Genomic DNA, 27057 nt, shown 5'->3' with positions numbered 1-27057 from the left:
TATGGTCTAATGAAGTGGACACTGAACATAAAGAAGGTAACAGACATCCCACCTCTCCCGGAAGTTCCGCGAGTCTCCTGCATATCGATAGTGGCTCCCTGACGCCCAGAAATTATATACAATATCCCGGAAATCAAATTTTTTGAGAAAGTGAGGGAGAGGGAGAGCGAGTATCCTGATTGGTCTCTCTTCGTGCTAAGACTTCATCAGTTTTCGCCGCGAGGAAACGATATGATTTGGTGATATGAAATGATATGAGTCAGCTGCACCTTTCCTCATTCCCTGTCATGCACTGTTGAACTTGCATGCACGCAAGGTCATTACACACACATCATCCATGTCAGCGCGGGAAGAAGATCAACTCCTCGAGCTTGCAAATGATGGTGGCCTGAAAAGTATGTTTGACATAACATCTCTGCCGGCATTCTGGATCAAAGTCAAGGCTGAATATCCTGAGGTAGCTATGAAAGCACTGAAAACGTTGCTTCCATTTCCATCATATCTCTGCAAAGCGAGGTTTTCTGCAATGAATGCAATGAAAACTAAATAGTGGAATAGATTGGACATAAGGAACCCCCTTCGATAATCGCTGTCTCCCATCACCCCTCGATGGCACCGTCTTGTTGCAGGAAAACAAGCCCAGGGCTCCCACTGATTCAGCGATATTGGTGTGTTGCAATGATTTTATATGTTCATACGAGGAAAATATGTGGTGTGTTTAATATCCAAATGTTACTTAAAATGTTATGATGCTATTGACTTATAATTAACTTATCACTATATTCATGCGAGGAAAATATGCACTGTATATTAAATTTGTTAGATAAACCCTTTTAGAAATGAAATAGAGTGTATCAGCCACTTATAAGTGACCTATAGTTGACTTCTCACCTATATTCCAGTCGTGATTAACACCTACCCACCCCCCGCCCACCCGGTCGGCCGGTCTGCAAGAATATTGTAAATATTAAACCGGTCTGCAGTGCAAAAACGATTGCAGACCCCTGCTAAGTAGACCTATCAGTTTTCCCTGTGGGTGGGCTTTACAGTCGACCTCAAAAATAATGACAGTGTTGCTCGCTGCTGTGTTTGCAACAGTGACTGTTCTATTGCCCATGGTGGGTTAAAATGTAAAAGACATGTTGAGGTGAGTTTAACAGGTGCCATTCATTCATTAGCGTAGCTAACGTTATTTAAACTAGCTGGCTGGCTGCTAAGGAGCTACACTATTGATGTCAGAAACTTTTAACATACTGGAACTGGAAAAATTCCTCAAGAAAGAGCTGAAAACACCATATCTTTTGCCTTTGTAAGGCAATGTACCTGACCCTAAAAATAACTCACAAATATGTATATAATTAATTGGAGCCACAGAGCTCTTCATTAAACAGCAATAGGCCTGTGAAGAAATGTTCTGCAAATTTTGTGAAAATTGCAAGCTGTAACAAATTTTTCCCATTCATCACGAGATATATTCATTTTGTATAGTTTGGGACATTGTGTTCTTTAACTCTGAGTGAAAACTGAAGAGATGTGATGAGTATTATTCATGGCCAACACTTACTGCCTTTGAGAAGTAATGATGGGATACCTTCTTGACGGGTTGCGGTCCTTTGGGGCAGGGCTCCCACAATGCTGCTGGGGAGGAGATCTAGGGTTTAGAGTCAAAGACAAATTATTTCCGGGTCAGAACAGGGTGCAGCTTGAACCGCACATCTATACTGGAGATAATTTACACAGTCCAGTTAACTTATCAACCAGTACATCTTTCGAAAGTGGGAAGGATCTGGAGCTCCTGGAGAAAAGCCACTGGATGGATCCTTTCCTTTACCTTTGGAATGATTATCCTACTCCATTCAGGTAAGATGGCTCTCCTCATTAGTTCTGTTTGCCATGAGCATAGGTTAATCAGACATCCCACCTCTCCCAGAAGTTCTGGGAGTCTCCCGCATATTGATAGCAGCTCCCTGATGCCCGGAAATTATATACAGTATCCTGGAAATCGATTTTTTTTGAGAGGGAGAGGGAGAGGAAGAGGGAGAGCGAGAGCAAGCATCCTGATGTCATGGTCCGGTCCGTGAAGTCTGTATTCTGGTTCACAGTCCGGTCCATCGACCCTTGCTCCAGGTTTTCCTGTCTACCCTGTTTCTGTTCTTGTTGAGCTCTAATTGAGGCAGCTGATGCTCATTGGGGCTGGCTGCATAAATACCTTCAGAGACCAGGGCGTGGCTGCTGGAATGTTCTTGTCCTTACTCCTTGTATCCCTTCCTCTGCCTTCTGTTTCCTCGCCTGAAGCCTTGCCTTGTCTTGCCGGTAACTCTCGCCTCGCCTGAAGTTCTCATTTCACCTTGCATTGCCTGAGCCTTGCCTGGTCTTGCTGGTAACTCTCGCCTCGACTTGCCTGCAGTCTTGTCCTGGAGCCACCCCGCACCTAGCTCCCTTCCTAACCCTTGCCTCCGTTGGGTAAGCCAGGCCGTCTTGCCGTTACCTGCGGTTGGTTCTGTTCCTTCCTGTCCCTTGCCTCCGTTGGGTGGAGATCTGTGCCCTGCCCAGGAGGAGCTTCAAGTCTCCTGCCTCCAGCCTCCAGCCTCACCTCGCCTCAAGTCTCAAGTCTCCAGCCTCCTGCCAAGCCTCGGCTCAAGTCTCTAGCCTCCAGCCTCAAGCCTGAAGACTCCAGCCTCCTGCCTAGCCTCAAGCCTGAAGACTCCAGCCTCCTGCCTACCCTCAAGCCTGAAGACTCCAGAATCCTGCCTAGCCTCAAGCCTGACGACTCCAGCCTCCTGCCTAACCTCAAGCCTGAAGACTCCAGCCTCCTGCCTCACCTCACCTCAAGTCTCCTGCCTCTAGCCTCAAGCCTTAAGACTCCAGCCTCATCCTGCCTGCCAGCCAAGCCTTGTCCTTGCCTAGTTCTGGATCCGAGCCAGAGGCAAGACCCAGGTACTGGGTCCTTGTCCAGTCTCTGGCTCAGAGTCCAAGCTTGGGCTCCTCTAGCTCTCTTGTCCAGTCCTGTTCCGGGTTCCCGGTTTTCGTGTCTATGTACTTGCCCTCACCCTATATCCTAATCCTGTCCCTAGTCCTTCAGAGTCTGTGTCTTGCACTTGGATCCGTTCCCAGCCACCTCCTTATGACACCTGATTGGTCTCTCTTCGTGCTAAGCAGACATATCAGTTTTCTCTGTGGGCGAGCTTTACAATCGACCTCAAAAATAATGACAGTGTTGCTCGCTGCACTGTTTGTAACAGTGACTTTTCTATTGCCCATGGTGAGTTAAAATGTGAAAGACATGTTGAGGTGAGTTTAACAGGTGTCATTCGTTCATTAGCGTAGCTAACCTTATTTAAACTAGCTGACTAGCTGCTAAGGAGCTACTCTATTGATGTCCTACGTGATGAGGCCAAACTTCCTGTAGACTTGCTTAAAGTTGTAATAGAATAAACATGATAATATAATATAACATAATGTAAGTACATATTTTAATGTCACATTTTCTGCATATACCCAACTTGATTTACAGATTAGACAAAATCACTAACCAAAGTATTATATACACCCTTGGAGGTCAACAGGGGTGGGGGTGGGATATGGGGTTGCGGGGAGCGGGGTTGCTACCTCCCTGAAATGAGTTTTTGCAGGGTGGGATGTCTGGTTAATTGAAATCAAAAAAGGGTGGACTATGCTGCGTCCATAGCTCTAAGACATCGAAATTCCCAGCTGCTACTGACTGAGACCAGCTGACTTCATGACAATGACCAGAGATCAATTGGCTGATAGAGTCATACACTTGGAAACGGTATCTCATCTTAAAACCATGCTGTCCATCCAAACAGCATCTGCCGATTTTCTCCTCTTCATGCTCTCTCAAGTCCTGCCTCTCCATTGCAGAAAATCAGAGATTTTCCAGTAAACATCCCTACCACTGTTGTCACACTCATCAGACTGTAATCCGGCTGTGTTTCATATAATATACGGCAGCGAAACAGACACTTTGGCCAACTTCATTTACGCCAGCTACAATGCCGATCTAGTCTGCCACTATCTGTATTAGGGCAGGTTTTCCTCTGCTATTTCCCTATGTAACTACCAGTCCAAATACTTTTCGAATATTGCAATGGAATGCGCCTCCACAAGCTCCGTACTAGCTATCCACCATCCTCGAGCGGAAAAAAAACTTTCTTCTCAGACCCTTTTACATTTTTCCCTCTTTCACCTTAACCCTGTGCCCCTCTGGTTCCAGATTCCCCAATCCAGTGGAGATAAAAAATCTACCTATGTTTAGCTTTGCCCACTCCAGAATTTGGTAAGCCTCTACAAAACGCTTTTGAGTAAAGATACCCCTTCCCCTTCGTAAATATATTTTCTGAACTGCATGCATTACCAAGTCTGTTAGTGCTTGAAGGAAGACCATCGGTTTCAAAAACATCTGGTATGTTACGTATTTGATTGTTATTGAAGTTAAACAGAAATGTAAAAAGAGCAATTGTAAACAACAGTTTAACAGTAAAAAGTTATGGAATCAAACGAAGTGATAGGCTCTGGTAAAAATACATGAAGCAGTGTGTTAACCCGTACTTCGTACAGATTTTCTCGGAGCTGGTCGGTAGTATCTGGTTGTAAGCAAACAAGCCGCTGCGTTTTTTTTGTACAACGAGGAAGGTTACTCATCGTTACTTGCAAAGCAATATAATACAAATCACTGAGAATATACAATCAATACATTCACACCGAATTGAGATACTGCGATCAACTGTGAATGGTTTGAGATTTTTGCCTCTTCAGAACACAGTTATTCCTGAGGTAGCCCATCCACTCTCTCAGGTATCGTCTGAAATCTTTGGTCAGGAAACAGTAAACAATAGGATCCAGAACACAGTTGATACACATCAGGCCCAGAGTAACGTGGTGAACGTCGTTGAAACTCTTCCTGCAGGTGTCATCTTCAGGTTTCCAGAAGTTGAGAACGAAAAGCACCCAAGGCAGTTGGATCATGTGGTATGGTAGAAAACAAAGGCTGTAGATCACTAGAACCATCAGCACCATTCGGGAAGCCCGTTTCTTCAGCTTGCCTTGAGGCAATCTCAACGCTACCTTGTCAATCAAAAGTTTTCGAAGGATGAGGCTATAATTAGCAATCACCACACCGAAGGTGACAACGAAAGTCAGCACCATAATCGAGTGAATGATCAATAAACGCAATCGTACTGACTCATCCTCGCTGCAGTAATCTTCGAAACAGCTTGTTTTGTTGTCCTGTCTTTTATTGGTGTGGTTACTGCTTCTGATCAAAATATTTATAGAAGAACCCACAGTTCCTGTCCATATTACAGCGGTAAGGATGACAGCTCTTATGACCTGCTTCGACTGAGCTGTTCTCAGCGGCCGTGAGACAGCGAGGTAACGGGTGAAGCTTATCAGTGACAAGAAGCAGAGAGTGCTGTAGGTGTTGATGTAAAACAGAGACCCCAAGAAACCGCACGCACGGTCGGATAATCTCCAGTTTCTTCCGTTATTGTAATAATCGACCCAGACTGGAAGAAACACAACGAACATCAGGTCCGCCAGTGTCAAATTGATCATGTAGATTTTGACTTCAGTCAGTCTTTTATTGGCTTTGTTGTATAATAAATAAAAGCATGCTGCGATGTTTTCCGGAAGCCCTATAATAAAGAGAAGACTGTAGATTACAACAAAAAATGTGGATGTAAATGCAGATGACTCGTATAATTTGTCTTCCGTGCAGTTCATGTTTGCCGCCGGTCACCCAGTGAAAGGCGCACAATTGTCTCCGTGAAGCTGCGGTAAATCCACCGATCACCTCCCTGCACCATGCGAGATGGGTGCTGATCAACTTTTTACTCCGCAGTTGCATGAACAACTCCCAGATGCCGTTCTTCTACGAATGTGTAGGCTTGATTGTTAATTGTATCAGTGTCCAAGCGAGTTCAGTCTCAGACCCTTCCAACTTCTCTCGTTCTGTTAGCTTGACTCCAGATGGAGAAAGTCTCGTCTTTTCAGTTATTTCCAGGACTGGAGCTAACGGTCAATAATATTTCGCAGTCCTAATACCGAATGTGAAGTGTCATAGAAACAGGAACAGAATCTGCCGCGGATTTAGGGAGGGCGTTAACTGCTCTGGTTCTTTTCGTTCCTCCCTTCAGGTTCCCGCCCCTTTGATCAGGAGAGAGGTCGAAATCTCTCACGCTTCAGTCAGAACCAAATTTCACGTACGGCGAGACCGGCATTTCCAGGAATGGGGCGAAAGGGCCAGATCAGTTCCGGTGAGAGGTGCTGGTTTCACACCAGTGGTAGAGACCGGACTCACCCACCCAAATCGCTGAACGATGAGGTTTGACAACGTTTCAGTCTCTCTAACTTATTAGACACTCGTACAGGGTGGAGGAGGACTTGCTTCCCTGGGACTACTGGACTGTCTGGTGACGCCAGTGTTGGACCCAGAGGCTCTTGCGTAGATGCGACAGGAGGTGGTTGTGGGTGATGTTTTTTATGAGCAGTTAGCTGTCATTTCCCCAAGCTCAACGCCACTTCCCTGCTTTGCTTCTTAACTTCTTTCCTGTCTCAATTCCCATGAAACTCTGACTTGGGAATTTTCCGCGAGTGAACCCTTGACTAGAGAATTCTGAAGATCCTCCTGTCCGCAGTCCGTCATGGCCCACGGCTGCTGAAACGTTGACCACTGGTTTAACCCATCTGTCTCGAGAGGATTGTGCTTTCGACGTGATCGCTGTTCTAAGCTCGGGAGAGGTGCCTAGTTGGAGGGGTCGGGTCAGCGAACCGTCTGAAGCGGTCGTCCCTACCCGGCTGCAATAGGCTCTGTTTTGATCAATCGCATCCTTAAATCCACTCATGCAAAAATCTCTAACCATTCACAGTTGATCACAGTACCCCAATTAGGTGTACAGTAAATGTATTGTTTGTATATTCTCAGTGATTTGTATTATATTGCTTTGCCAGTAACGACGAGCAACTTTCCCCGTTGTACAAAAAACACAACGGCTTCTTTCCTTACAACCAGAGTGTACCGACCAGCTCGGAGGAAATCTGTACGAAGTAGGGGTTAACACACTTTCAGAACACGACATAGGCAGGAAGAGGGATGAGGTCCTGAAGTGTGAGTTTCGTGAACTAGGCAGAAGGCTGAAGAACAGGACCTCAAGGGTGACGTTCTCAGGATTGCTGCCAGTGCTACGTGACAGTGATGGTAGGAATTGGAGGAGATGGCAGTTGAATGTGTGGCTGAGGAGCTGGGGCAGGGAGCAGGGGTTTAGACTTTTGGATCATTGGGATCTCTTCTGGGGAAGGTGGGACCTGCACAGACTGGATGGGTTGCACCTGAACTGAGGGGGAGCAATATCCTTGCAGGTAGGTTTACTAGCATGGTTCGGGAGGGTTTAAACTAATTTGCAAGGGGGATGGGACCCGGAGTGATAGAGCAGTGAAAGAAGTGCATGGAGTAAAGCCAGATCTAACATACAGAGAGGCTTTGAGGAAAGAGAAGCAGAATAAACGGTGTAAAGGTAGTAAGGTAGAAGGGCTGAAGTGTGTGTACCTCAATGCAAGAAGCATCAGGAACAAAGGTGATGAACTGAGAGCTTGGATACATACATGGAATTATGATGTAGTGGCATTGCAGAGATTTGGCTGGCACCAGGGCAGGAATGGATTCTCAATATTCCTGGATTTCAGTGCTTTAAAAGGGATAGAGAGGGGGGAAAAGGGGAGGAGGGGTGGCATTATTGGTCAGGGATACTATTACAGCTACAGAAAGGGTGGGTAATGTAGCAAGATCCTCTTTTGAGTCAGTATGGGTGGAAGTCAGGAACAGGAAGGGAGCAATTACTCTACTGGGGGTATTCTATAGGCCACCTGGTAGCAGCAGAGATACAGAGGAGCAAATTGGGAGGCAGATTTTGGAAAGGTGCAAAAATAACAGGGTTGTTATCATGGGTGACTTTAACTTCCCTAATATTGATTGGCACCTGATAATTTCCAAGGGTTTAGATGGGGCAGAGTTTGTTAAGTGTGTCCAGTAAAGATTCCTGTCACAGTATGTTGACAGGCTGACTAGGGGGAATGCCATACTAGATCTAGTACTGGGTAATGAACTGGGTCAGGTCACAGATCTTGCAGTAGGTGAGCATCTGGGGGACAGTGACCACCATTCCTGGCCTTTAACATTATCATGGAAAAGGATAGAATCAGAGAGGACAGGAAAATTTTTAATTGGGGAATAAGGCTAGAACTTGCGGGTGTGAATTGGGATGATGTTTTTGCAGGGAAATGTACTATGGACATGTGGTTGATGTTTAGAGATCTCTTGCAGAATGTTAGGGCTAAATTTGTCCCAGTGAGGAAGATAAAGAATGGTAGGGTGAAGGAACCATGGGTGACAAGTGAGGTGGAAAATCTTGTCAGGTGGATGAAGGCAGCATACATGAGGTTTAGGATGCAAGGATTAGATGGGTCTAATGAGGAATATAGGGAAGCAAGAAAGGAGCTTAAGAAGGGGCTGAGAAGAGCAAGAAGGGGGCATGAGAAGGCCTTGGCGAGTAGGGTAAAGGAAAACCCTAAGGCATTCTTCAATTATGTGAAGAACAAAAGGATGACAGGAGTGAAGGTAGGACCGATTAGAGATAAAGGTGGGAAGATGTGCCTGGAGGCTGTGGAAGTGAGTGAGGTCCTCAATGAATACTTCTCTTCAGTATTCACCAATGAGAGGGAACTTGATGGTGATGACAGTATGAGTGAAGTTGATGTTCTGGAGCATGTTGATATTAAGGGAGAGGAGGTGTTGGAGTTGTTAAAATACATTAGGACAGATAAGTCCCCGGGGCCTGACGGAATATTCCCCAGGCTGTTCCATGAGGCGAGGGAAGAGATTGCTGAGCCTCTGGCTAGGATCTTTATGTCCTCGTTGTCCACGGGAATGGTACCGGGGGATTGGAGGGAGGCGAATGTTGTCCCCTTGTTCAAAAAAGGAAGTAGGGATAGTCCGAGTAATTATAGACCAGTGAGCCTTACGTCTGTGGTGGGAAAGCTGTTGGAAAAGATTCTTAGAGATAGGATCTCTGGGCATTTAGAGAATCATGGTCTGATCTGGGACAGTCAGCATGGCTTTGTGAAGGGCAGATCATGTCTAACAAGCCTGATAGAGTTATTTGTGGAGCTGACCAGGCATATAGATGAAGGTAGTGCAGTGGATGTGATCTATATGGATTTTAGTAAGGCATTTGACAAGGTTCCACATGGTAGGCTTATTCAGAAAGTCCGAAGGCATGGGATTCAGGGAAGTTTGGCCAGGTGGATTCAGAATTGGCTTGCCTGCAGAAGGCAGAGGGTCATGGTGGAGGGAGTACATTCAGATTGGAGGATTGTGACTAGTGGTGTCCCACAAGGATCTGTTCTGGGACCTCTACTTTTCGTGATTTTTATTAACGACCTGGATGTGGGGGTAGAAGGGTGGGTTGACACAAAGATTGGTGGTGTTGTAGATAGTGTAGAAGATTGTCGAAGATTGCAGAGAGACATTGATAGGTTGCAGAAGTGGGCTGAGAAGTGGCAGATGGAGTTCAACCTGGAGAAGTGTGAGGTGGTACACTTTGGAAGGACAAACTCCAAGGCAGAGTACAAAGTAAATGGCAGGATACTTGGTAGTGTGGAGCAGCAGAGGGATCTGGGGGTATATGTCCACAGTTCCCTGAAAGTTGCCTCACAGGTAGATAGGGTAGTTAAGAAAGCTTATGTGGTGTTTGCTTTCATAAGTCGAGGGATAGAGTTTAAGAGTCACGATGTAATGATGTAGCTCTATAAAACTCTGGTTAGGCCACACTTGGAGTTCTGTGCCCAGTTCTGGTCGCCTCACTATAGGAAGGATGTGGAAGCATTGGAAAGGGTACAGAGGAGATTTACCAGGATGCTGCCTGGTTTAGAGAGTATGGATTATGATCAGCGATTAAGAGAGCTAGAACTTTACTCTTTGGAGAGAAGGAGGATGAGAGGAGACATGACAGAGGCGTACAAGATAATAAGATAAGAGTGGTTAGCCAGCGCCTCTTCCCCAGGGCACCACTGCTCAATACAAGAGGACATGGCTTTAAGGTATGGGGTGGGAAGTTCAAGGGGGATATTAGAGGAAGGTTTTTAACTCAGAGAGTTGTTGGTGAATGGAATGCACTGCCTGAGTCAGTGGTGGAGGCAGATACACTCGTGAAGTTTAAGAGACTACTGGACAGGTATATGGAGGAATTTAGGGTGGGGGGTTATATGGGAGGCAGGGTTTGAGGGTCGGCACAACAGTGTGGGCTGAAGGGCCTGTACTGTGCTGTACTATTCTATGGTCTATGTTCTATGTTCATATATTTTTAACCAGAGCCTATCACTTTGTTTGATTCCATAGTCTTTTACTGTTAAACTGTTGTTTACAATTGCTCTTTTTAAATTCCTGTTTAACTTCAGTAACAATCAAATAACATACTAGATTTTTTTTTAATTGATCGTCTTCCTTCAAGCACTAAAGGACTTTGTGATGCACACCATTTGTTAAGACGTATTTACGAAAGAGAAAGGTGTATTTTTACTCAAAAACTGGTTTATAGAGGCTTACAAAATTCTGGGGGGCAAAGATAAACAGATAGATTTTTTTCTCTCCTGGATTGGGGAATCTAGAACCAGACAGGCACAAGGTTAAGGTGGAAGAGGGTCTGAGGACAAAGTTTTTTCCCCTCGAGGATGATGAATAGCTAATATGGAGCTTGTGGAGGCACATTCCATTGCAAGATTTGAAGAGTATTTGGACTGGTATTTAGAAAGGGGATGAACACTTAAGCAATCAGTTATTTTGTGCTTTATATTTGTAATTAATTTAGATCACTCTGTAGAGATCTGATTTCACCTTGACACAAAAGAATCATTTTCTGTTGATCTGTGTCAAAAAAGCCTATTAAATCCATTGTGATTACATGTTCATTCTTTGGGGCACTCCTCTGTTTTTGCGGATGTTTACGAAGAAAAAGCATTTCAGGATGTATATTGTATACATTTCTCTGACATTAAATTGTACCCTTGAACCTTTTGAACCTTTGTTGTGAAATAATAAAACATGAAAGCTTCCAAGGGGAGCGAATACTTTTTATAGCCACTGTACGTACTGCCCGTGACCATGTGGGATTCCTCGAGGTACTCCCATTCTCTCACACATTCCAGAGATGTATAGTTAGGGATAGTGAATTGTGGGCCTACTACGTTGGTGCTAGAAGCATAGTGACACTTGTGGGCTGCCTCCACCACAATCCTCAGGGGGTGTTTTCCATTGAGGGATGGTTGTTAGTGCGGCGCTGTTACAGCTTGGGGCATTCCAGAAATCGGAGTTCAATTCCTGTGCCATCTGTAAGGAGTTTCTACGTTTTTCTTGTCAACATGTGGGTTTCCTCAGGGTGCTCTGGTTTCCTCCCACAGTCCAAAGACACTGCTCAGTATGTTCTTTGTGGTCCTATTGGTCTGTTCCTGTGCTGTATGGTTCTATGTTCCATGTGGTGCAAGGTTGGGATATGAAAAATAAATATGGTTTGAGGTAGTCTTAGGGTTTCTCCGGTCAGTTCAAGAACCTGATGGCAAAGCAAGAAGTTGTGTTGAACTTTGAAATGTTAGTTTTCATGATCTGTACCTCCAGTCTGGTGGCAGCATCCAACAACGTTCACGACCCTGCAGAGATTTGTGGACACGGTTCAACACATTATGGAAATCAGGCTCCTCTCCATGGACTCTGTCTATACTTGCAGCTTCTGTAAAGCAAATTCTCCTCCCACCATGGAGTTCTCTCTACTCCCCTCTTCCATGAGATACAAAAGTTTGAAAACACGTACCACCTATCATGGTCCTGTCCACGAAGTCCGGGTTCTGGTTCATGGTCCGGTCCGTGGACTCCAGACTCTGGGTTTTCCGGCTGTCCCTTGTTTCAGTTGGGCTTAATCATAGGCACCTGATGCTCGTCTTGGGGCTGGGAATATAAGTGACTCTGGGATCAAATGTGGGTGCTGGTTCGTCTCGTCAGTATTCCGTCCTCACATCTGTGGGGTAAGTCAGGCGGTTGGATCAGTCCCTTCCTGTCCTTTCCTCTGTTGGGTAAGCCAGGCCATCTTTGCTGTTACCCTGAGGCTGGACTGTTCCCTTCTCTTCCCTTTCCTTCTGAAGCCTTGCCTGTTTTGCCGTCAAGTTCTACCACCGGAGCAAGACTTGCTGTGTCTAGATAAGGAACTGTCTATCGTTGTTTGGAACTGTCTCTGTGTCCATGCCTTCGCTAGGTAGGTCCGTCCGTTTGCCGCTACCTTGTGTTGGGAACCGTCTCTGTGTCCACACTTTCGTTAGGTAGGTCCAGCCGTTTGCCGCTACCTTGTTTTGGGAAACCATCTCGTCGTATTCAGCATTCTGTGTATGAGTCCCGGCCCTATGTCCTGTTCCCAAGGAAGGGTACTGGCTCTGTGTTCTGTGTATGAGTCCTGGCCCTACATCCTGTTCCCAAAAAGGGGTCCTGGCTCTGTGTTCCATGTTCCTGTCTCTCAAGTCCAAGGTTCCATGTTCCCATGCTCTAGACCAGGGCTCCGAGCATCCAGTCCTCATCCAAAGCTCCAAGGTTTCTGTCTCCCAAGACCATGTCATGTCCTCGCCTAGTTCCAGGGTCGAAGCCTGAGTCAAGACCCAGGTTCTGGGTCCTTGTCCAGTCTCAGGCTCAGAGTCCAAGCCCAGGCTCCTAGTTCCCAATTCCTTGACCTGGTCCCACTTTTCTAGCCAAAGTCCTAGCCCAAGTCTGTGTTCCTGTCTCAGTTCCTAGTCTGTGTTCTGTGCCATCCCTGAGCCTAGTCTAGTCCAGTTCCTAGTACTTCAGTGTCTATGTCTTGCATTTGGGTCTGCTCCCATTGCCCCCCCCAACAATAAGATGGACTCTTGACCTCACGATCTACCTTGTTATGACCTTGCACCTTATCACGACCTGCAATGCACTTCCTCTGTAGCTGTATTACTTCCTTCCACACACTGTTATTGCTTAACCTTGTATTACCACAATGTACTGGGTAATAATTTGATCTGCATGAAAAGTTTGCAGGATAAGCTTCTTGCTATACCTTAGAATATGTGACAGTAATAAACCAATTCAATTCCAGTTCCATTGTAAGTATGAAGGAGAATCCAGAGAATCAGCTGTTTCTGTTAGAAGTTGCTGAAGAGTTTTTTGTTCATTGATTGAAAATGATAATTATTGAATTTTAGCAGTTGTAGGTCCACAATACAGACCAGAGGCAATTACACTCCGTAGCCAGTTTATTAGGTATACCTATACATTTGTTATGTACCCCTAGGGTTCATATTTTCTCTGGACTGTCACTTTAAAATGTCGGGAGAATGAGACTGACTTTTTGACACTGTTTGAGCTGCTCCAGAAAGAGAGAGGGAGAGAGAGAGGCAGGTAGAGTTATTTGATGGACAATCAATGTTATGGTTTCTCTGCATCTTGTTTTGAATATACAAAGACACACAGGCACACACACTGTTAGAGTCAAGTTGGATTCGGTCAATGGAAGACATCAGTGAGTCGGTCGCTGGTTTAAACTTCCAGTAGCCCAAAAGGGATGAATTGGGATCGATCCTGAGTATTGATAAATAACTCTCAAGTTTTCTGCAAATAGAACAAGTTTGCAGGCATAGAAAATAGGAGAGATAGGTTTGAAACAGAAAGAACCTAGTGACAAAGAGATCACTGTTTGAACTCTCTCTCTAAGTAGCCAGTGAGGGTGAGTTCGTTTCCATTCGACTACAGAAGTGTGATTGTCACTTAGTAATCCACAGGAGTGGGTTCTCTGGTGAAGGGAAACCTTTGTGAATACCACATGTGTATTTACCCTTTGTCTGGGTGTGGTAGTTCACTGAAGAAAGGCACCCCTGTGGCATATTACTCTTGGAGTTATTTTGTATGTCATGGAACTGGATAAGTGGCTATCTCTTTGTGTGTTTGGGCTAACTTTGTGGAGTCTACCAGTGTGTCTAACCCTTGCCTGGTTTGGTAGATTATCACTTGAAGACGGCGCTCTTAAGTTGGTCAAGTTTGGCTAACTTGGAAGTTTCGGAGGACAACGGGAAGAATCGACAGCATCGGCTTATGTGGACAACAAACCTCTCTCTCTCCTCAATTCTACTCAACTCATTAACATGAACTGAACTGACTTCATTTACCTACTATTGTAAGACTGTATCAATTACCTCTGAAGCTTGAAGAAGTTTGGGTTTATATTTCCACACCTGTATATGCATAAACTCTGCTAACCTGTTTGATTTATCTAGTTTTATATTACTATATTGCATAGTTACTAATAAAAATTATGTTAGTAAACTGTAAAAACAGACTCCAGGTGTATTCCATTTCTGCTGGTTCTTCAACCCGTCCGGGGTCCCTAACAAAATTAGGGCCTGCGTCCAGGATCTGAACAAATTGCTTGGGGGCTTAATTGATTTGATTGGGGAAAATCCCTTTCAATTTGTTTGAGTGGAAAAAGAGCAGCAATGGATGTTAGGGTTTTCCTGGCCTCGCCAGTCCCTGTGGCTTTGAAGAAAGCCAGAAAGGATGAGTTGCAGGAAATTGCTGAGGAACTGAAACTTACAGAGATCAAGAAGGGTATGACAAAGGCAGAAATTCGAAGGAAAATAGTTGAACACTATATCTCTGTGAAGCAATTTGACCAGAGGTGTTAAAGGGATTTCCTGCAGGTAAAGAGGAGATCCGGTTACGACTGGAACAAATGAAGTTAGATAGACATAAGTTAGAGAATGAGAAAGAGCAAAGATAGCACAAGTTGCAATTAAAACAGCTCAAGGCTGAAGAGGCAGAAACACAGAGAGTTCGAGAGGGAGATGTGGCAGCTGGGAGGTCCAGTGTTGGACTCCAGTGATCTTTACAGCTTGAAAGAGCTGGATTTGATTGAGGAATTTAAGAAGTGTGTTCCAGATGATGTAAGGGCATATCTCGATGAAAGGGATGCAGCTACCTTGTGTGAGTCTGGTAGATTAGCAGACAAGGTTGTTTTAACCCATGAGTTTGAGTTTACTCCAGATGAGAGTTTCCCAGAGAGTAGCTGGGAGGATCAGGGTAAACTGGAATTTGAAACTGGGACTGGTCATGAAGGCCTAGAAGAGGCAGCTGTCCGGATTGCCCGTGTTCAGGTTGTTGAAGTACCTGTGGATTCACAGGGTACTGAACTTTGTGTTGAAACTCAGTTAAGGTCTGAGCTGTCTGACTCGGTTGAAAAGGAATGCAGTCCTATTGTGTCAGATGGACTTGGTTCAGTGAATAAGAGGTTAACCTTGGTACCAGTGGAAATTGAGGATTCTCAGTCATTTGTGTTAGACAGCATTCTAAAAGTTAGTGATGAGACGAGAATTGATGAGGTAAATTTTATTGACGGTATTGGGAAAAGTATGGTTTCTGAACCTTTGAATAAGGTAAATTTGAAGTCTGGATTGGTTTCAAGACCTTTGACCTTGCTGAGAGAAACAGCTCTCTCAGATGCTGAGACAGCACATGTTAATTTGTTACAATAGGTTTTGGAATTTCAGAATAAACAACGTGAGGTTGTTTACCAAATTTGAGATGTGGAGAGACAAAACTTGGTGTTGTTTTGACCAAGAGGACCATCTGTGGGTGTTAATATGGAAACCAGTAGAATTAAAGATCTTGAAGATAGAATTAATGGCTTGTTCGGAAGTTCAGTGAATGGGCTTAGTTTAGAAAGCATGAGTGATGAGTTGGCACCTGTGAGGGTAAAGTTCAGGGAGTCTGTGAAGATATTTGAGCTGGTAAGCAAGCTGATCACGTGATGGCTAAGTGTTCTATTTCAAAGTGGAAAAGGGACAATGGGTGGTCAAACGCCATCATGAATAACTCAGAATATCGTCACACACTTCATTGCTGTATATATCTAATCAGATAATAATACTGCAGCAACTCAGTACGTAAAGGCATGCAGACAGGTTCAGTTCAAACCAAACACCGGAATTGGAAAGAAATGTGATCTAAGTGATTTTGACTGTGGAATGATTGTTAGGAATGGATGAAGTGGTTTAAGCATCTCAGAAACTCCTTTTCTCCTGGCAATTTACAGAGAATGGTGTGAGAAACAAAAAGAATCATCCAGTGAGCTCCAGCTCTGTGGGCAAAATTGCCTAGTTAATGAGAGAGGTTAGAGGAGAACGGCCAGACTAGCTCAAGCTGACAGGAAGGCAACACTAACTCAAAGACCCACGTGAGACAACAGTGGTGTGCAGGGGAGCATTTCTGAATGCAGATCATGTCAAACCTTGAAGTGGATGGGCAACAGCAGGAGAAGAGCACCGCAGGTTCCACTTCTGTAGTCACTTTAGTCTGGACACTCCTATACCTGATAAAGTGCCCACTGAGTATGTAACTGCTAATTACTACCTTAATAAAACTGCTTTCGTAGATTTTTTTCAGTATTTGTGCTGCTTTTTTAAACATTTAATGATTCTTCTCTTATAATTACAAATTTATACTTTGTAGAGAATACTAGAGGAATATCTTCCCAAAATAACCTCCAAGGAGCTCGTTGAAGTGTTTTCAGCTGACTCATGTATTAAATGAAGAAAAGTAAATACTGTGGACCCAGAAATCTAAAACTATGAAGGAAGATTTAGGCAAGATTCCATGAAATGTAATACATGCAGTCTTGATGTTAATAATGATCTTAAAATAAAAAATACCTCCAGCTACAGCAAAAGAATAAGGTTAAATGCTACCAAATAGTGGAGCAACAAAAAATCTGTTGGAAGAACTCAGCAGGCCGAGCAGCATCTCGATTAGGATCGACTTGGACCTGGGGGTCCAAAATCCCCTTGGTGATAGGAAGCAGGGTGATGGTAAAAGGATGTCTTTTTCTGATTAGAAGCTTGTGACTGTAGGGATTGATGCTGGGTTTCTTGTTTGGAATTATATAAATAACTTGGATGTGGATGATTAGACAAGCTTGACAGTTGGAATCGTTGTGAATAACATGGAAGGTGTTTTTTAGTGTGTCGCACCAGATAGTCAGCCATTCTTGTCTGGCACGTGGTGTCAGGGTTGGTCTCCTTTCGGTTTAACTGGGTCATGATATGAATGTTCCGGACATGGAAGGTTATCTAAAGTGACAGCAGAAAATGGGACAGAGCTTTGTCAGATGGAATTTAAACCTGACAAGTGTGTGCTGATTCATTTTGGGAAGTAAAATAGGGCAAGGACACAAAGCAAACAATAGGGCACCAAGGAATTTTAATAAACTAAAGGCCCAAGGTCATTGTTCACTGAGAGTGGCAATGCTGACAGACAATGTGGTGAAGAAGACATTAAACATGCTTGCGTTCATTGGTAGGGGGAAAGAATGTAAGAGTTGGGCATTGTGTTGCAACTTTACAAAGCATAGGTTAGCACGCACTTGGAGCATTATCTGTAGTGTCTGGTCACCACACCTTAGAAAGGACCTGGCAGCGGTGGAGAAGCTACAGAAGGGATTCACCAGGATGCTGCCTGGATTGGAGGGCTTCAGTTATGGACAGAGATTGGATAGACTGGGCTCATTTTCCCTGGAGCCAAGGCTGTTGGGTGACTGATGGAGGCATGACGATAATAAGATGTAGAGAGAGAGCAGTTAGTTAAATTATTCCTTCTATGGCAGGGGTATCAAAATAAGAGGACAAGAGTTTAAAGTGAGAGATAAGATCTTAAAGGAGATCTGATGGGAAGGTAATTACATCGGGTGGTTGATATCTGGGACTCACTGCCAGAGGAGCTGGTGGTGGAATCATGTTGGAGAGGCATTTAGACACATCCATAAATAGGCAAGCCAGAGAAGGATAGTGAGGGTAAGTGGGATTAGCGGCATTGCAAAATGGTCAGCATAGACTACATTGTGGGCTGAAGGAACCATATCTGTTGCTCTTTTCTACCTTCCTAATTTGGAGTATTGTGCACAGTTCTGGTCACCTACCTACAGAAAATATATCAATAAGCCTGAAACAGTGCAGAGAAAATTTAAAATGTTGTTGGCAGGATTGAGGACCTGAGTTGTAGGGAAAGGTTGAATAGGTTAAAACTTTGTTCCCTGGAGCACAGGAGAATGAGGAGAGATTTGATTGAGGTGTACAAAATTATGAATGCTCCCAACCCTGTCTGTGAGAGGAGGAAGGTTGGGCAAGGGGCCAGCATCCTCATCTCCTAAAATCCCAGCGCTACTGAAGCTCCAAGGAACTCATTCCTGGTAGTGGAAGGATACAGTAAGAAGATGAGCTGTCCCTGAGGACAACCTGAAAGAATGGCCCAGGTGAGCATCCTATGGCCCAGTGAGGGTGATGGGCTTAAGCAAGCAGACAAAATTATGAGGGGTACAAATAACGTAAATGCAAGCTGGCTTTTCCACTGAAGTTGGGTAAGGCTAGTATTAGAGGTCGCCAGTTAAGGGTGAAAGATGAAATATTTAAGACGAACATGAAAGGAACTTTTTCTCTCACAGGGTGGAGGGAGCATGGAACGAGCTTATACCACAAGTGGTGGATGTGGGTCTGATTCCAACATTGAAGAGAAATTTGGATAGGTACATGGATGGTACGGGTATGGAGGGCCATGCTCCTCGTGCAAGTTGATGGGACTAGGCAGGGTAATAGTCCAGCACAGACTAGATGGGCTGAAGGGCCCGTTTCTGTGCTATTCTACGACTATAAATGGAGAGGCAATTTACAGAGGCCAAGTTAACCTTCCAGCCTGTCTTGGGACATGGGAGGAAGCCAGAGTAAACGGTGGAGAACCACTGTCTCAGGTAGGACATGTCAACTTCTCACCGGTAACCCCAGGGTAGGATTGAACTTGTACAACTGGAGCTAAGTGGCGGCAGCACTAATGTGCCCCGACACTAAATGGCAGAGTAGATTTCAGAAGTCCTGTGGCAGTGTGTCTCACGACAAGGGCATTGGATAAAAATGTAAGCCCTCCCGCGTGTCCCTTACAAGTGATTGGTCAAAAAGGAGTCTATAGTAGCCGGGAAAGGACGACCGCTTTGGATGGTTCACTGACCTAACCCTCCTACTAGGCACCTCTCCCGAGCTTAGAACAGCGATCACGCCGAAAGCACAATCCTCTCGAGACGGATGTGTTAAACCAGTGGTCAGCGTTTCAGTAGCCGTGGGCCATGCCGGACTGCGGACAGGAGGATCTTCAGAATTCTCTAGCCAAGGGTTCAATCGCAGAATATTCCCAAGGCAGAGTTTCATGGGAATTGAGACAGGAAAGAAGTTAAGAAGCAAAGCAGGGAAGTGGCGTTGAGCTTGGGGAAATGACAGCTAACTGCTCATAAAAAACATCACCCACAACCACCTCCTGTCGCATCTACACAAGAGTCTCTGGGTCCAACACTGGCGTCGCCAGACAACTCAGTAGTCCCGTGGAAGAAAGTCCTCCTCCACCCTGTACGATTGTCTAATAAGGACTGAGTTAGAGAGACTGAAACGTTGTCAAACCTCATCGTTCAGCGATTTGGGTGAGTGAGTCCGGTCTCTACCGCTGGCGTGAAACCAGCACCTCTCACCGGAACCGATCTGGCCCTTTCGCCCCATTCCTGGAAATGCCGGTCTCGCCATACGTGGTTTGGTTCTGACTGAAGCGTGAGAGATTTTGACCTCTCTCCTGATCAAAGGGGCGGGAACCTGAAGGGAGGAACGAAAAGAACCAGAGCAGTTATCGCCCTCCCTAAGTCCGCGGCAGATTCTGTTCCTGTCTCTATGACACTTCACATTCGGTATTAGGACTGCGAAATATTATTGACCGTTAGCTCCAGTCCTGGAAATAACTGAAAAGACGAGACTTTCTCCATCTGGAGTCAAGCTAACAGAACGAGAGAAGTTGGAAGGGTCTGAGACTGAACTCGCTTGGACACTGATACAATTAACAATCAAGCCTACACATTCGTAGAAGAACGGCATCTGGGAGTTGTTCATGCAACTGCGGAGTAAAAAGTTGATCAGCACCCATCTCGCACAGTGCAGGGAGGTGATCGGTGGATTTACCGCAGCTTCACGGAGACAATTGTGCGCCTTTCACTGGGTGACCGGCGGCAAACATGAACTGCACGAACGACAAATTATATGAGTCGTCTGTATTTACATCCAGATTTTGTTGTAATCTACAGTCTTCTCTTTATTGTAGAGCTTTCGGGGAACATCGCAGCATGCTTTTATTTATTATACAACAAAGCCAATAAAAGACTGACTGAAGTCAAAATCTACATGATCAATTTGACACTGGCGGACCTGATGTTCGTTGTGTTTCTTCCATTCTGGGTCGATTATTACAATAACGGAAGAAACTGGAGATTATCTGACCGTGCGTGCAGTTTCTTGGGGTCTCTGTTTTACATCAACACCTACAGCACTCTCTGCTTCTTGTCACTGATAAGCTTCACCCGTTACCTCGCTGTCTCACGGCCGCTGAAAACAGCTCAGTCGAAGCAGGTCATAAGAGCTGTCGTCCTTACCGCTGTAAAATGGACAGGAACTGTGGGTTCTTCTTTATGGATTTTATTCATAAAGTCCATAAAGATAACCACACCAATAAAAGAGAGGACAACAAAACAAGCTGTTTTGAAAATTATGTGAATGACCGGTGGGATCAGGTTTAGAAACATGGAAACATAGAAAACTACAGCACAATACAGGTCCTTCGGCCCACAAAGCTGTGCCAAACATGTCCTTACCTTTGAAATTACCCAGGGTTACCCATAGCCCTCTATTTTTCGAAGCTCCATTTAACTATCCAGGAGTCTCTTAAAAGACCCTATTGTTTCCGCCTCCTCCAACACCGCCGGCAGCCCATTGCATGCACTCGCCACTCTCTGCGTAAAAAAACTTACTCCTGGCATCTCCTCTGTACCTACTTCCAAGCACCTTAAAACTATGTCCTCTTGCGCTAGCCATTTCAGCCCTGGGAAAAAGCCTCTGACTATCGACACAATCAATGCCTCTCATTATCTTGTACACCTCTATCAGGTCACCTCTCATCCTCGGTCGCTCCAAGGAGAAAAGGCCAAGTTCACTCAACCTATTCTCATAAGGCATCCTCCCCAGTCCGGGCAACATCCTTGTAAATCTCCTCTGCACCCTTTCTATGGTTTCCATGTCCTTCTTATTGTGAGGCGACCAGAATTGAGCACAGCACTCCAAGTGGGGTCTGACCAGGGTCCTACATAGCTGTAATATTACCTCTCGGCTCTTAAATTCAATCCCATGGTTGATGAAGGCCAATGCACCGTATGCCTTCTTAACCACAGAGTCAACTTGCGCAGCAGCTTTGAGTGTCCTATGGACTCGGACCCCAAGATCCCTCTGATCCTCCACACTGCCAAGAATCTTACCATTAATACTATATTCTGCCATCATATTTGACCTACCAAAATGAACTGCTTCACAGTTATCTGGGTTGAACTCCATCTGCCACTTCTCAGCCCAGATTTGCATCCTATCAATGTCCAGCTGTAACCTCTGACAGCCCTCCACATCATCCACAACACCACCAACCTTTATGTCATCAGCAAATTTACTAACCCAACCCTCCACTTCCTCATCCAGGTCATTTATAAAAATCACAAAGAGTAAGGGTCCCAGAACAGATCCCTGAGGCCCACCACTGGTCACTGACCTCCATGCAGAATATGACCCATCTCCAACCACTCTTTGCCTTCTGTGTCCAAGCCAGTTCTGGATTCACAAAACAATATTCCCTTGGATCTCCTGCCTCCTTACTTTCTCAATAAGCCTTACATGGACCTTATCAAATGCCTTGCTAAAATCCATATACATTACATCTACGGCTCTACCTTCATCAATGTGCTTAGTCACATCCTCAAAAAATTCATTCGGGTTCATAAGGCACGACCTGCCTTTGACAAAGCCATGCTGACTATTCCTAATCATATTATGCCTCTCCAAATGTTCATAAATCCTGCCTCTCAGGATCTTCTCCATCAACTTACTGAGGGTAAGACTCACTGGTCTATAATTTCCTGGGCTATCTCTACTCCCTTTCTTGAATAAGGGAACAACATCACAACCCTCCAGTCCTCCGGAACCTCTCCCGTCCTCATTGATGATGCAAAGATCATTGCCAGAGGCTCAGCAATCTCCTCCCTTGCATCCCACAGTAGCCTGGGGTACATCTCATCCGGTCCCGGTGACTTATTCAACTTGATGCTTTCCAATAACTCCAGCACATCTCCTTTCTTAATATCTACATTCTCAAGCTTTTCACTCCACTGCAAGTGATCCCTACGATCACCAAAATCCTTTCTGTAATGAATACTGAAGCAAAGTATTCATTCAGTACCTCCACTATTTCTTCCGGTTCCATGCACACTTTTCCATTGTCACATTTGATAGGTCCTATTCTCTCAGATCTTATCCTCTTGCTATTCACATACTTGTAGAATGCCTTGGGGATTTCCTTAATCCTGTCCGCAAAGGCCTTCTCATAGCCCCTCCTGGCTCTCCTAATTTCATTCTTAAGCTCCTTCCTGCTAGTCTTATCTTCTAGATTCATGTCATTACCTAGCTTTTGAACCTTTTGTAAGCTCTTCTTTTCTCCTTGACTAGATTTACAATGGCCTTTGTACACCATGGATCTTGTACCCTACCATCCTTTCCATGTCTCATTGGAACGTACCTACTCAGAACCCCATGCAAGTATCCCCTGAATATTTGCCACATTTCTTCCTTACGTTTCCCTGTGAACATATGTTTCCAATTTATGCTTCCAAGTTCCTGCCTGATATCCTCGTATTTCCCCTTACTCCAATTAAACGTTTCCCTAACTTGTCTGTTCCTATCCCTCTCCAATGCTATGGTAAAGGAGATAGAATTGTGATCACTATCTCCAAAATGCTCTCCCACTGAGAACCTGACATCTGACCAGGTTCATTTCCCAATACCAGATCAAGTACAGCCTTGTAGGTTTATCTACATATTGTGTCATGAATCCTTTCTGAACACACTTAACAAACTCTACCCCATCTAAACCCCTCACTCTAGGAGATGCCAATCAATATTTGGGAAATTAAAATCTCCCACCGCAACAACCCCGTTATTATTACTCCTTTCCATAAACTGCCTCCCTATCTGCTCCTCAATGTCCCTGTTACTATTGGGTTGTGTATAAAAAAACTATCCCGGAGTAACAATGGCAGTCCTCCACCTCTTTTGCCTCCTTCCCTGTCTTTTTCAAATGTGTGAAGCCTGATACACTCAGCAGCCATTCTTGCCCCTGAGACATCTGTGAAATAGCCACAACATTATAGTTCTAAGTTCATCCACCTTGTTTCAGATACTCCTTGCACTGAAATAGACACATCTCAAATCATCTGGGTGAGTGCATCTTTGCTCCATCATCAGCTTATCCTTCCTCAAAAACTCCCCACAAACTGTCTCTACTTGTGTGCCAACTGCCCCATCTTCTGCCTCTTCGCTTCGGTTCCCACCCCTCTGCAAATCCAGTTTAAACCCTCCACAACTGCATTTGCAAACCTCCCTCCCAGAACAAGGAGGACGTCTCCTTCGTTCTGGAAAGAAAAGCCTCATCCTGAGAGCAAATCTGTCAGAGTCGGAGGAATTGAGAAGTGGATTGCATTTTTGCAAGTAACAGGGTGGGGAGAGGTACAGTTGAGGTAGCTGAGAGTCAGAGGGTTTTTTAGAGGCACCAGAGACAGAGACAGAGATTGAGAAAGGGGAGGGAGGTGTCAGAAATGGACCAGGCGAATTTGAGGGTAGGGTGTAAGTTGGAGGCATAGTTGATGATGTTGACATGCTCGGCATGGGTGCAGCACCAATGCAGTTGTCGATGTAGTGTAAGAAAAGTCAGCGAGTGACACCGGTGTAGGCTGATAACATGGACTGTTGCACGTCACTGAGAGAAAGGCAGGCATAGCTGGGACCCATGCGAGTGTCCACGGCTACACGCTTTGTTTGAAGGAAGTGGGAGGAGCCAAAAGAGAAATCATTGAGAGTGAAGACAAGTTCCACCAGATGGAGGAGAGTAATGTTGGAGGTGAACTGGTTGGCTCTGGGGTCCAGAAAGAAATGAAGAGGTCTGAGGCCTTCCTGGTGGGATTGGAGATGTGTCAGGGCTGGACATGCATGGTGAAAATAAAATAGGCAGAGAATCAACTCTTTAGTTTTGCTCATGTTCAATGAGAAGTTGTTGCTGTGGCTCTATTCATCTGGATTTTCAATCTCCCAATATGTTGATTTGTCACCAGCTTTGATTCAGCCAACAACATCAGTGTTGTCAGCAAAGTAGAATATAGCATTGGAGCAAGATTAGCCCCACAGTTGTACAAAGAGAGTCGAGTTTGGGCTTAAGCACACTGCCTTGTGATGTACCCGTGTTGATGGAGATTGTGCAAGTGATGTTGCCAATCTGAACTGACTGGGCTCCATAAGGGAGGAAATTGAGGACCTATTTGCACAAGTACGTATCGATTTCGAGGTGTTGGAGTGTTCAGATTAGTTTTGATGCACTGATGGTTTTGAATACTGAGCTGTAGTCAATGTGTTCATCTTCCCTGTCCAGATGTTCTGGGGTTGAGTGAAGAGCCAATGAAAGAGCATCTGCTGTGACCTGTTGTGACGGTAGGCAGATTGGAGGAGTTGTCATGTTGCAACACCAGTGAAAATATGCACTACTGGATGATGGTCATTGAGGCAGATTACCTCACTCTTATTGGGCTCCGGTATGATCGATACCTGCTTGAGGCTGATGGGTACTCGGATTGCCATTAAAGAGAACAGTAAATACTCTGGCCAGTTGATGAGCTTAGGTCTTTCACAGTTGGCCAGGTATACTGTCTGGGCTGGATGCTTTCCGTGGGTTAACTCTCCTGAAGATGCCCTCACATTGGCTTCAGAAACTAAAATCTTGGGTCGTCTGGCGCTGTAGGAGCTCATAATGGTGCCTCCGTGTTCTGTCAGTCAAAGTGAGCATAAAAGGCATGGAGTTCATCCGGGAGGGAAAACTTTTTGTCACATAGGTCACTTGATATTAGAGTAAGTTAGAAGTAGAACAGCATTCTGGGCCAATGTGCCTGTACTGTGGTTAAGTATTCTATCTTATTTCTTGCAATTCCTTGCCTTTTCCTGCACAATACCACCCTTCTCCTGCCCAAAGCTTCTGTCCCCTGCCTTCCTAATTCCCTACTGCTTACCCCTGTTTCACTTCCCTCTCCCCTCCCTCCCTTCCTCTTCCTCTTCATTACCTTCCCATTCTCTACTTTGACTGATGCATTCTCTTTATTTTCCTCAGGTCTTCATTGTGGATAAAGATATCAAAGTCATGCTCAGGGGTAGCCATCTGCTGAAGATCAAGCCTCACTCATGGATAAAGTTCCACTTTTACAAGCTGCAGGATTACTGTGAGACAGTGTGGTGCAACTCGCAAAAGATCTTCAAGTTGGCCAGGAACCAAATCTGAGTGGCATGGAAGTCTTGGCGGGATGGTGGGACGGAGAATTTTTAAAGAAAGTTTACAGAAATATTTGTCCAAGGGGCCAACAATGCAGTGATTAGACCTCGATTCATGGTACAACACCATATTGAAGCTACTAGATTTGCTGCCTAAAGGCAGCTGTGATCTGGGTAGAAGCAGCTGGTCTGACATCCCTGAGAGAAGAAGTGCTTTGGTGGCCAGGGAACTAGAGAGGTTACAAGATGAACATCGCAGCTTTCTCGGAGACTCACCTGGCCAACGAAGGCCTACTGACAGAAGCAGGTGGTGGCTACACATTCTTCTGGAGTGGACGCAGCAGCACCGAACATCGTGAAGCAGAAGTTGGATTTCCTATCAAGAATCACCTTGTCCGAAAGCTTACTGGTCTGCCAAAAGGATTCAACGATCATCTAATGACCCTGAGGAACAAATGCAATATCACACTGATCAGCGCTTGCAGCCTGACGATGACTAACCCAAAAACAAGTTGTATGGAGAGCCAGATTCTCTGATTGTGATTGTACCAAGAACAGGCAAGCTCCTTGTCCTTGGAGATTTCATTGGTCGAGTGGAAAGAGACCACGATCACCTGGGATGGAGTCCAAGAGCACTATGGGGCAGGCAAATGCAACAGTAACTGCCTGCTTCTTCTGAAAAGTTGTGTCATGCACGACCAACACAGTCTTTCACCTGCCAGACCTCTTGGATGCATCCTCACTGGCATCTGATTGACTATGTCATCACCAGAAGACGTGACAGACACAATGTCAGAATGACCAAAACCTTATGTGGCGCAGATTGCTGGACAGACCACCATCCAATTTTTCCAAACTTAACGTCCACATCTAACCCAAACGATGTCCCCGTGCAAGGAAATTTGCAATAAGCTCAATGTCAGCAAGCTGAAATCGGGTACTACTGCAGACCACTTGGTTCATAGCTTGCAGTCACAGCTGGCCAATGTTCATCTTGGAGGGCATATTGAAGATGACTGGACTACTATCGTGTTCACTCTGCCTCCTTCGAGGTCTTTGGCCATACAGCAAGGAAGAACCAAGATTGTTTAGACAAGAATGATAGGAAGATGAAAGCTCTCCTACAGGAAAGGCACAGGCTACACAAAGCCAATCAGAATGATCCTTCTTGCATCTCCAAGAAGACAACATTTGCCAATACGTGCAGAATAATTCAAGCCAAATTCAGAAAGCTGCAAGACTTGGCTCTGCAAAAATGCCGACAAGATTCTGGTCTTTGCGGAAAGGCATGACTCGAAGAGATTCTACAATGAGATAAAAACACTATCGCTATCGTCCTTCCTGGATCTCGCCACTCCTAAGCGCAAGTGGCACCACACTCATCACTGAGCAGAACAAGATTCTGGACAGATGGGCTGAGCATTTTGAAGCTGTGCTGAACAAACCATTCTCCATAAACGTGTCTTGATCGAGTTGATGTCAACCATGAGATGGACTCTCTTTTCCAAAAAAAGG

The 27057-nt window shown here is 45.1% G+C and overlaps 2 protein-coding genes and 1 pseudogene across 2 annotated transcripts in view; 1 reads left to right on the top strand and 2 right to left on the bottom strand.

Annotated features, from left to right (window-relative positions):
* The window catches only part of kif25 (kinesin family member 25), a 321128-nt gene that overhangs the window by 15329 nt on the left and 278742 nt on the right, over positions 1-27057 (bottom strand). The gene's annotated exons all lie outside the window — the stretch shown is intronic.
* LOC140202279 (platelet-activating factor receptor-like) lies at positions 3502-6094 on the bottom strand. The gene has a single exon (XM_072267167.1). The coding sequence runs from the start codon at positions 5740-5742 to the stop codon at positions 4741-4743; it is 1002 nt and encodes a 333-aa protein (XP_072123268.1). The 5' UTR covers positions 5743-6094; the 3' UTR covers positions 3502-4740.
* Positions 20160-25552, top strand: LOC140201963 (platelet-activating factor receptor-like; annotated as a pseudogene).

Source organism: Mobula birostris, chromosome 8 (genome assembly GCF_030028105.1).
Source record: "Mobula birostris isolate sMobBir1 chromosome 8, sMobBir1.hap1, whole genome shotgun sequence".
NCBI classification, from domain to species: Eukaryota; Metazoa; Chordata; class Chondrichthyes; order Myliobatiformes; family Myliobatidae; genus Mobula; species Mobula birostris.
The sequence above is the reverse complement of the archived record's forward strand: the minus strand, read 5'-3'. Positions and strand labels throughout refer to the sequence as shown.

Excerpts from the sequence above, each read along its gene's own strand:
- LOC140202279 (XM_072267167.1), bottom strand. The coding sequence starts at position 5,742 with ATGAACTGCACGGAAGACAAATTATACGAGTCATCTGCATTTACATCC.